The following is an 11,890-nucleotide window of genomic DNA, read 5'->3' as shown; positions in this document are numbered from 1 at the left end:
GGGGAACTTGTGAGTCGTGCGCAATTCACTTTGTTCAGGTATTTATTAAGTATGTTCAAGAAAGAGGTTAATGAATATAATATTCATTAACTCTAATACTTATGAACTTAGTTAATTCGAAAAAATTCTTTTATAACATTGTCTAACATTATTATTAAGTAATTTATTCAATGCACTTGTGTGGAATGCAAAATCTGTTAGCCAACATATTGAAAATGACGCAATAGATAAAATGATTACCACCCGTTCAGTGACTGTTGTAACACCCGATTATTTCGCACTACAAATTCCTAACCAACTCTTGTTAACTTGTGGGAGTGAAATTACGTTCCCTTCGTAGGATGCCACATAGGCGAGTGTTACATTTTTTTTTAATTTTCCATAATTTTGGATATGAATTTATTATAACAGTAATTCTACTAACCGATTGTTTGGTTAACGGAAATTAAAAAAAAAAAAATAGTATTAAATTGTAGTTACTAATGTTCGCTTGCACTTACTAATATTGCATTATAATTTTAGGTTAGGATGAACTTGCATGTGCATTCCGTATTCATCGAATGTTTTTCTTGTGACAATTCATGATTAATGAGGTCTTAAAATGTATTTTTGTTGTTTGTTAATTTTGCTAAGATAGTTTTTATAATTGACGGACAGCGGGAAGAAATATTTGTGAGTGATTAATTAATCTTGTTCCGGAATCAGCAGAGTTGTCGGTTTGTATTCGAATGAGTATTGTAATTATCTGTTAATGTATTATAGTATTTAATATTGAAACAGTTAATTTCTTTGTGATAGAAACGCTTTATGATACATATCTGTTTTATTACTAGAATGTTGATATATATGATTGTAGCATTTGAACGTTTCCTTATGAGAAATAATTAGTAATTTTTTAACGTAATACTGTGTAAAATTCGTGGAATTAGTTAATAGTTATTTTCGTATAAAAGTGTTGGAAATTATGAAAATAACATCCCGTTTTTGCCAAATAAATTTTGTCAATGTAGATCCATGTCTATTCAAGTTATGTTTTGAATGAATTAATTATTTTAGAACTATTCATTTATATTATGTGGTATTTTGTAACCTTTGGTCTTATTAAACAGTTTTCACATATTAAGCAATTTGAGTTTATTATTTGTGATTGTAAAAACTAGCTGTCAGATTGTTATGGTGAATTATTGATTACCACTTTCTCACTAACAGTGCCATTTACAACATTATATTAACACCATGTAGGAATAGCAGTATTACTAACAGCAAAGTACCTGACTCTGAAAGAAGTGAATTTTACATCTGTTCTCATGTATGATATGGTACAGATTGCCATTGTAGTGGCTACACAAGTGTTGATGAGATTGACTAGTCCATGAAAGATTAATTTTCATGGAAATGTTAGTGTGTTATGAAATATCAGAGTACACATCTCAAATTTACTTGTTGCAGATAGAATACATTACTATTACTACTGCTTGAAAAATTTAACTGATAATTAACCACATTGTAAATCATGTTTAATATATTGATCACAGATCCATTATTTCATATTTGAATAAGTATTATAATAAAAAAGTATAGTGAACGTAAATTATTGTCATTATCTCTATATTTTCATTTGTTCAACATGTTTATAAATCTCAACTAGCATATTTTTCATAAGTCACAATCTTTTATTGTTAATTGCTTCAGAAAACAACTAAAGAATCTTTCACTTTGTATCCATTTTAAGAGTATATTGTGCATATATTATGATGAACACAGAGTTGTGTGCAATCTTGATTCATTATATTTTTATAATATTTTTTTTGTCTTCACTCATCTGACTGATTTGATGCAACTCTCCAAAATTCCCTATCTAGTGCCAGTCGTTTCATTTTGCTATACCCCATACATCCTACATCCCTAACAATTTTTCTTTTTACATATAATTAACATTGCTTTCCTTTATAATTTTTCCCATTTACCTGTGCAAAATATTGAGACTTCAAATTTGTAATAATATACAATAAGTTATACATTTGTCTCCTGCACTAAATTCCAGAGGATTTAACTAGCTATTGCAATTAATTAAGTTAGAATTCTTGGATCTTTTCCATTAAGTGTTTTTCCATTTGTGTTTTTGTTGGGAATAGTGTAAATGTGCCTTTGTATGGAATGGAATGAAATAATAGCCACATGGTGCATCATTGTGCACCACTGCCACTGCGCCATAATTAATATATTTACAATATTCCATTTCTCGGCAATCATTCTTTAACTAAATACATAATTATGACCATCATTTTACTTTAAATATAACTTAATAAAACAAAAAAGAACTCATTTACATGCATGTACTCTCATTGTTGACTATATGTTTTTTTTTATACTACGCTTACTATTGATGCTCACTTGTTTATCAATCGATATAAACCAAAACGATAGTTTATTAATCAACATTTTGATTGTGTCACAACACCCTTCTCATTCAAAATGTTTACAACAAAAATAATACATACAGTACATCATAACATAACATGCCAAGAACAAAGCACATTGAACTTTAAAAATATTACCAAAAGTAAAAAGAAACATCATTGGAGTAGACTTGTTTTACAATCGAACATATTGAAAAGTTTTATACATTTTTAGGATAATTACTTTAGTTCAAAGTTATCATGCCATCTTTTAAACTTTTTTCTATAGTAATACGTAAATAATATAAAATTTAACTCAACTCTTTCATTTTAAACTTACTCATTATTTCATTCTTAAAAACATTAATTTCTTGCTTATTTGACCCTATAATAATTAAGTCATCAACATATCCACTGGGTGGGTCTAGTGGTGAACGCGTCATTGCAAATCAGCTAATTTCAAAGTCAAAAGTTCTTAGGTTCAAATCCTAGTAAAAGCAGTTACTTTTATATGGATTTGAATACTAGATTGTGGATACCGGTGTTCTTTGGTGGTTGGGTTTCAATTAGCCACACATCTCTTAAATGGTTGACCTGAGACTGTACAACAAGACTACACTTCATTTACACTCATACATATCATCCACTGAAGTAATCCTGACTGTGGTTCTGGAGGCTAAACAGAAAAAGAAAAAAGGCATAAACAGAAATTAGTACACAAATTTCTGTGTACACAAAACTTTGCTTATTATTCCATAATTCATAAGATAATTTACCTTTAATTATATGGGTCCCAGTGCTGTAAATGACATACATGGCTGTACTTATTGCTCAGCCCAAAACAACTTGCTTAGATGTTTTGCTGCCATTATCGTTCTAGTTGCCTTAATGATTGTAAGCATTTCTAGCTTATGAGAAAAAACTCTGATGTTTTTTCCTTGTTGTCAGACATTTTCTCACATTATAATTAATAAACTTCTTTCCATTATCTATTTGTAAGATTTTTAATTTTCTGACCCGTTTGATTTTCACACAGTTTCACAAAAAGTTCAATCTTACCATATACTTCATGCTTTTCTTTTAAAAAATACACCCATCTATAATGCAATTAGTCGTATTTCAATAAAAACATGTAAAAAGAGCCATCTTCCACAGGACCATTATTGAGTCAACTTCCACAGGACCACAGACATCAGCATGGACTACTTTTCCACCTTCAGTTGATAGTGAATTATTTTTTTTTAAAAGAGTCACGATGTTGTTTTCCCTGCAGGAAAAACAGGCTTTGCAGAACAAGGTTTCATTTTTATCTTCACACATAATAGTACAGGTGATTCAAAGAAACTGCAAATTTAAAAATTAAATAACGTTAATGAAAAATTTTTTTTAGAAAATGAATTTTATTTCATGTAATTGTACAAATGTTGCCATTTTAGGATACATATATATTAGTTTATTTTTTAAAGATGACATCTTGCAGATGACCTCCTCTTCTACGTAAACATTCACGAAGTCTCTTCGTTAAATTGGTCATGGTTTGACGTAACATCTCAACTGGAATTTCCGCAATTGCTTCTCGGATCTTTGCCTTCAGTTCTTCCGTTGTAGCAGGTCTACTGTGGAACACTACTTTTAAGGTGACCCCCACAAAAAGTAATCGGAAGCTGAGAGATAAGGCGATCTGGGAGGCCATCTAATGTCACCGTTTCGTGAAATGACACGTTGTCCAAACAATCGGCGTACGGCTGCCATCGATATTCATGGAGTATGTCACATTGCTCCGTCTTGTTGAAATCAGGCTGTGTTAAGAATTGATGGGAATTTCTTTTGTTGTTCCACAACAAAGGTTTCAAGCATGGCTATGTAACGAGCCAACGTCACTGTAATCGCAAGACCGTTGTCATCCTCAAAAAAATAAGGGCCTATATCACCGTAAGATGACATAGCACACCACACGGTCACTTTCTGGCTGTGCAACGGACGCTGGTGTAGCTGCGTAGGATTTTCTTGTGCCCAGTATCTGAAATTTTGCTTGTTAACAAATCCACTGAGGTGGAAATGCGCTTCGTCTGACATCCACAGTTCGTGAACAAACTCTTCGTTATCACTTATCTTCTGAAGCATTACATTAAAGAATTGTGCTCGCACAACTGCATCATTCGGTTTCAGTTCCTGGACGATCTGCAACTTGTTTGGGTAGAATTGCAAGTCCTTCACTAACATTCTTCGAACACTTGAACTATACAATTGTAAAGATGCTGAGAGACGACGGATTGACCGATGTGGACTTCGTGTGACAGCATCTTGCAAAGCTTGAACATTCTGTGGTGTATGGACGGTTCGCTCTTGGCCTGGAGGTTTCTTTTTCATTGCCGAACCAGTTTCCTCAAAATTAGATATCAATGTTTTAATTGCATGTGCTAATGGAACACGGTCGTGCCGTCCCAGATTAAAATGACGGCGAAATTCTCTACACGCTCCCTCCACACTCATTGTTTTTGTAAAAAGCTTTGATAGCAAATGCACGTTGTGCACCACTCCAAGGATCCATGACAACTAAATGGCAGGTTAGGTTAGAGAGGCTGGCGCCACTTATCAAGTGGTACCAATCGCCCACGGCTACCAACACAACTTTCAAAATTTCCCGTTTCTTTGAATCATCCTGAATTTTGATTCAAAGAACTTCACACATAATTAAAATTCTGATGTGCAAAACTTAATTGTCTTCATAGACATCCACTTCAAATAAAAATCAACTATTTTCTCAGAGCCTTACCCTGTGAGAAAAGATTCATCTTTAAATCAGGTTTATAGAGCCACAGGTATTACGTATTACAGGTATTTACATAACACGACCGCAGCTACAGCTTTATTTAAAACAAAGTAGTCAATCGGATTTCGGTGGAAAATGGGCCGAAACAGATTCAAAACAGAATATAAATGGTTATTTATATTTATTTATTTTATAAATATAATTTAACCAAACTTAACCTGTAAATATGATTATGAATATGACCTATAAACTTAACCTAAATTTGATTATTTAAATAATAAATAATTGCAATAATTACTGAATTTATTAAATAAATACTCAAAAAATTATGGTGTTAATTAGTCAAGGTTAGCGAGCGTAGGTTAAGTTTGGTTAAATTATATTTATAAAATAAATATTTATTTATTTATGTATTAACGCCACCGCAGCTACAGCTGCGGTGGCGTTAATACATAAGTACCGAGTCACATTTCTCATCCTCATATTTATAAGCTTTTGTCCAGTGTACAATTTAATAAAAACATTACCAATACTAATGATGTGATTACTGAACCATCACCTAATCTTACTAATTTCAGTTCATTAAGCTGTATATATTTTCCAAACATCATTAGATCATGTACATATGCTTAGATAATCCACTATCAAGATTCAATTCTCTATCCAAATTCACCTTTTTATTTTAATCATTTACCTGTTGTTTATTTGTCTCTGACAATTTCTTTTGATGAAACCAACAGTCTTTTAATGTATGGCCCTTCTTATGACAAAAATAATGCACAGTATTTTTATTTTTCATAGAACTTGAATAATTCTTACATTGATTCTTTTTGTCCAACTTTTCCACAAGAAAAACATTGAGACTGAACATATTTACTTGTTTAGTAATTAACGCCAAGTATTTTCACTAGATTTCAAACCCTCTTTTTCAGTCAATAATCTAGCTGTAAAATGCTTAGAGTTTGTTGAATTTCAGCCACCGATTCTCAAGCAGACAAATGTTTATACTGATCTTGCAAAGACATAATTATTTTTGTAATAACCATTTGTTTTTCAGGCATTTCTTCCTTCTGCTGCTTAATTATAGCAGTTAAATTTTGAATTTTTGAAGAAAGTCCATAACACCAATTTCAAATTAAAAAATTCCTCACACGTGATTGAGGAATACTCACACTTGATTGATGCTCATATATTGTTTTCAGTTTAGTCCACATTTCATTTGCAGTCTTGCACATTAAAATATGCAACAGAGGTCCACCAGATTCAATGAGCATTACTAACACTTCCTTTGTGTGTGTGCATCACAAATTTCATACTTTTTCAATATTGCAGCTTTCACAGTATTCAGCCAGTTAGCTTTGTTACTCTAAATTGTTCTGAAGCTTCTATTCTTGCTCACTTTCCTGTGTTCTTTTTTTACTTTTTCCATTTAATATTCTCCTGTACATTCTCATTTTGGAGGCCTCCAGCCTTTCTCACAATTTTTTATAGTTCCAATGTTTTTCATCCACACAGAAATACAATCTAAATATAACGTTTCACAAAATACTACTTCAAATCTAACTCTATTATACTAAATAATAAATTTATATTTAACACTTCCTTCGTCATTACTATTCATTATCACTTTTTTCGTTCACATTTTTATTTTTATTTCATTTTCACTTTTGCAAACTTCTTTTAACATGATACCTAAATACTTTTTCAATTATTCCTTTTGTGTAGCAGTGGTTTCTTGTAACATTCATTTGTTTTTTATCTCTATCCTCATTATTTTTATTTTAACATTCATCTTTGTGAAATATTCTATTGTAATGTTTTCAAATTTTATAAACAGATTGGATAAATAATTGGCTTTTTTATAAATACTCTGTAATAAATTTAAAAAAACTAATATTGATAAAAACAAATTTGAGTTAAATGAAGTTAAAATCAAATTTAAAAATAAATGCTAATTTTAGCTGACAATCGCAATGTTCAGTACATAATTTCAACTGAAAGGCATGCCTATACTTTTTGTGATAAAAAATTCTGGCAATTTGTAAAAAATATATGTGCTTTAAATAATTATTAATTTGAGTCAATTTTTTAATTATAAGTTAGATTAAATGAGGTTTACTTTTACAGTGAATAGATTATTTACAACTGTCATGATTTAGGCATTGGTGAAATTCTTTTGAGTCTGTTAGTTTGTTTGTTGAAGTAGTTTAATTAAATATTAAATTTTTTTTTAATACTTAAATTATCATAATTTTTATTTTTAATGCTGTATTATATAGGCTACTGATCATGAGATAATTTTGTTTGTTGTGGTTTTCTTTATTCCAATGTTGTTTTTTTTTTTATCAGTTTGTTATACAAACAGAAATTTTATTTGCTTTATTCATCATAAAAGGTATATTAAACAACTTTGTCATCAGTTTCATTGTTATTTGTTTTTTATCACTCAATTGCATTTCGTTCTTAATAAGTTAATTAATCAGTATGTAAGCAATTTTTTTTTATATATTGTGTGATTTAATTTTGTTAAATATATGAATAAATGAATTTGTTAAATATGTCTTAAAGTAAAATTAATTGTATATTCATTTTCAACAGTTGTGAATATATATGTAAGTAGTATGGTTTAAGAAAAAGTAGTCTTTTAGTGACACCATAAATTCTCATGAAAAAAATGTTTTGAATCAAAGAACCATTAAAAATAATGCATAAACTCATAGGGTGCCATTCATAATTAACAATATTGCTAATTTTGCTTGAATTTATATATGTATAATTCTATAGTTTTATTTTTGGAACAACTTCATCCTACCCAGAATTATTAACTGAACTATAATAAACTGTTTAGCCAGAACCCTCTGTGGAGATAAATGTTAACATTGTGCCTTTGTGTTGCTTTGGTAAAATGTTAACTGGATTTAATAAGTGCTTTTCTTGTTACTCCTTGTTATTCTCTGCGTTTATCTCAGGATCTAGTTAATTTATTTATTTAACACTTAATCTGGGTTGTTTCAACTGAACAAGTTAAATAAGCCAGTACAAGCCCTACCTCCCCCATCTTACATTTATGGTTTATCAACCTTGTTTTATGCAATAATAATATACATCAATCATTTGTCCCACATTTCATAAAAAAAATGTTAAAAAACAGGAAGAAGATTCAAGTCATTGTATGATAATAACTTTAGAAAAAAATTGAATTATCAGATATGGATAAGTTAAGTAGGTTAACAACTGTCTCAGGTTAAGTAGATTTTCAGTACTGTTTATTTTTATGATTTTACAGTTTATTTAAAAAATAATAAAATCAGCTTCAAAAAACGTTCCTTAATGTAGAAAAAAGTTTATTCATCCTTAAATTTTGATTTTGTGATATTTTGTTAGATTATAACAAATAACTTACTGACCTACTATTTGATAGCAGCTTAGAAAAGTTTTAAAAGAAGAAGGTAGTGCTGTAGTTCTAGAAGGGAAAGTATTGTAATTGGTCCAGTTTGAGCATATGATGTTTTCACCAGCTCTTGACATTTTGAACCTAAGGAACTCAAAAAACCAGATGGAAATTTTCTGGTTGTTAAATGTTCATTTGTACATGCATGTGTGTTTGGTGTTGGCCTCTAAATCACCTTATATTTCCAAAACTACTGGACTGATTTTGACCAGACTTGGTCAATTACTTCTATATTTGGGGCATTGATGCAATTAAATTTTCAACGTATGTTTCAAGGGGGTGAGGCTGTAAAGCAAAGTCACCCTCAGTATCTTGAAATTTTGCCTGATTAAGGTCATATTTTTCTTAAGCACATTTGTTAACAATTAAAAAAAATATATATATTTGCAAAATCACACCCCCACCCCAAAAAACTGCTCTAAACTACATTATGATGTCACAGGTGAGCGGTAGAATTAAATAAATGAATATTATTTAAAGTTTAAAAAAGTAACTCGGTCTGGCTGAATCTCAAACTTGATCGCTCGGTTGACTCAGTAACTGGTGCATTAAGCCTTACAGCTACACCAGTCTGCCTACCATACAAGCAAAATTTGTTTTATATAAGTTGTGAAATTACTTTAGTTTAGTTAGTGCTCATTGTCACCATTAGTACCACCACACCCTTGTGAATTAAATATGGTATGCATGCACGTTTTAGTTAAAATCATTGAATTAAATAAATTAACAAATTTTTAAATAAAATGATAAATATTTTAAATTGTGATTGTAAGCTGTACACCAGAAAAAACTGTGTTCTCAGTTTTTTTTATACATTTAAGTCAGTTTTATGTTTCAACTACCAGCCACATGTTTGTTTCATTGTTTTATAAAAAAAAAAAACCATGAAAGATGAGTTGATAAAAATAAGGAGGAAGAAATTCTGAAAAACAATATTAAGTAACTATTATGCTTGAGCTGTGTAACTATTATGTGTGGAATAGTAGAATATTTTTTTTATCTCAAGTTTTCAGACTTGATTCTCATGAAGTTTTAAGTGAAAATAAGCATGATTTTAATTTTCAGGTGATGAAATATTTCATTTAAAAATCTTCCATGAAAGTTATTTCTGGAAGAAACCACTGGAATGATCAGCACATTCTCTATTCCAGTTAATTTATTTATGCATTTTTTGTTGGCATAAAAATAAATTTAATTATTAATATTTTTTTTTTAAATGCATCAGTCAAATTGGTTAAAGTAATTTAACTTGAATTAACCAATTAATGAATTCATTTTTTTGCACCTCATTTCTTTTAGAAGTTGGTTAAAAAATCTAAATCATTTCAAAACTAGAAAATCTCACATCAGAAATCATATGGTTTATTTGTTTGACTCTAATATGGGGTTTACACTGCCAGGTTTTAATTACTCTTTTTTATATTTCATTAGTATAATTATTGGTAATAAATTTGCAATTGTATTAGTTGTTTTTTTAATGGCCTAAACTATTTTTTTTTATTTTTATTATTATATTATTAGAGAGACCTTTCTCTGTTTTTGTTTGATTTGACCTTGAGCTCTTTTTAATTTCATTCTGTACTTTTTGTTCGTAGAATTGTTGCATCATAGCACTGTTAAATTGATATATCCTACATTAAATACAAATTATATATTAAAATAAAAATAATAATTTCACTAGAATTAATTATGTTTAGAGAATAAATATATTTTTTTATTCTTCTAGTAAAAATTTAATAACAGTTGCATCATTCATTTTCTAAAGTCGGTGTCCTGTTAAGGTCAGTTAACCTTCTTGAATTATAAAACTGTGTTAAAAAGTTAACTATGAGGAATTTAATTTTTTATTTTCTTGTTAATTCAATTGTTTATTTATAATTTATCTTAATATAAATTGTTTTCATAAGTATAGAATTAGTATAAAAATAATTACTCATATAATTGATCAAAATTGTAATTTTTTATTTCTTTTTTGAAGTTTTTTTTTTTACACATTGACTATCCTAGAAAATAATTATTATCTGAATGCATTATTAGAGGTGGATAAGTGAGAAGTATAACTGAAAGTTTTGGTGTTTTTTTTTTTTTTTGTGAAAAAGGTTTTTTTTAATCGTTTACGTGAGCCATTAATCAAACCAATTTTTAGCAAATAGTCATTCCTGCATTATATTGAGGGTATACCTTTAAAAAATTGAGGAAAACATTTATACTGTTTCCATACATTCTTGCATGCATGTTACCATTAGGGTCTTGTGGTATGTTTTGGTAAGCCTGGAGAATTAATGCTTATCTTCTTACATATGTGATAAGGCAGTTATATTATTAGGTTGGCTAGTTTAATAGCTCCTAAATAGTGTTTCCTGATCATTGTTCCATTATCCTTTATAAATAATACATTCTGCTCTGTAATTTCAAAGTTGGTTGAATTTTGTTAGTTATTACTTTAATTGATGTAATTATTATAAATTTTTTCATACGTCATTTTTATTTGTCCAAAATTGATGTATTATTTGTTCATTTTTCAAGTGGATCATTACATAGAAAGTACAGTATACATCAAAATACTTTTCTTCACTCTATTATATTTCATAATTAAAACTGGTGACAACCATGTCTAGATCCATACGAACTATCGTATTATTTGATCTATTTTCAAGTTCATTCAGAAGCAGTTCTTAACCTAATCTGTGTGGTGGTACATTAATTGTGTTTTCCATATTGAGTATATACAGCGATTCTTTGTTACACAAATTTTACAAAAATAAGAAAGTTTGTTGTTTTACACTATCTCTCTTTATGTTTTGTTCTTGTGCAGCTCTAACACACATTAAGTGCCTTAAGTTTCATTAATTGCATGTTGCTTTCTTTGAGAGTAATGGTTTTATTGCTTGTTAAACTATCACGTTAATTTTGGAGAGCTTGTGGTATATTCATTTGCTAAAAATAGTCTTAGTAAAGAAAGCAATTAAAAAACCAATCGGTCTGCTCAGTCATCATTTTCATAGTATCCCTGATATATAGTATGTTGTGTATTATTCTTTGAACGTTGTCCGATCAACTATAGTAATGCTTGTCTAGTTAATTTATTTCTTTTATTTATCATTATTTACTTCTAAAATATCAAAATTGGTTTTGATAAGGAATATTATGATTTTTTTTATTTAAGAAGTCTTCCATATTCAAAAATTATTGCTTTCATTAAAATATTCAGAAATTTTTATTTGTGATTATTTTCATGTATCCATAAATATTTTGATTCTGTGTGTA

The 11,890-nt window shown here is 29.2% G+C and overlaps 1 protein-coding gene across 4 annotated transcripts in view; it reads left to right on the top strand.

The window, feature by feature from the left end:
* The window catches only part of CysRS (cysteine--tRNA ligase, cytoplasmic), a 61,172-nt gene continuing 49,282 nt past the window's right edge, over positions 1-11,890 (top strand). The window contains exon 1 of one of the 4 annotated variants that reach the window (XM_075379262.1): positions 1-38. Coding sequence is in view for 1 of the 4 variants with exons in the window: in XM_075379260.1 (XP_075235375.1) it covers positions 342-352 (11 nt within the window). In the remaining 3 variants the exon portion in view is untranslated. Of the gene's footprint in view, positions 39-100; positions 353-408; positions 717-7,765; positions 7,785-11,890 lie in introns of those variants that run through there. The other 3 variants (XM_075379260.1, XM_075379261.1, XM_075379264.1) reach the window with 3 other exon arrangements.

This window comes from Lycorma delicatula, chromosome 11 (assembly GCF_047948215.1).
Source record: "Lycorma delicatula isolate Av1 chromosome 11, ASM4794821v1, whole genome shotgun sequence".
Taxonomy (NCBI): Eukaryota; Metazoa; Arthropoda; class Insecta; order Hemiptera; family Fulgoridae; genus Lycorma; species Lycorma delicatula.
This window is presented reverse-complemented; position numbering and strand designations above follow the sequence as displayed.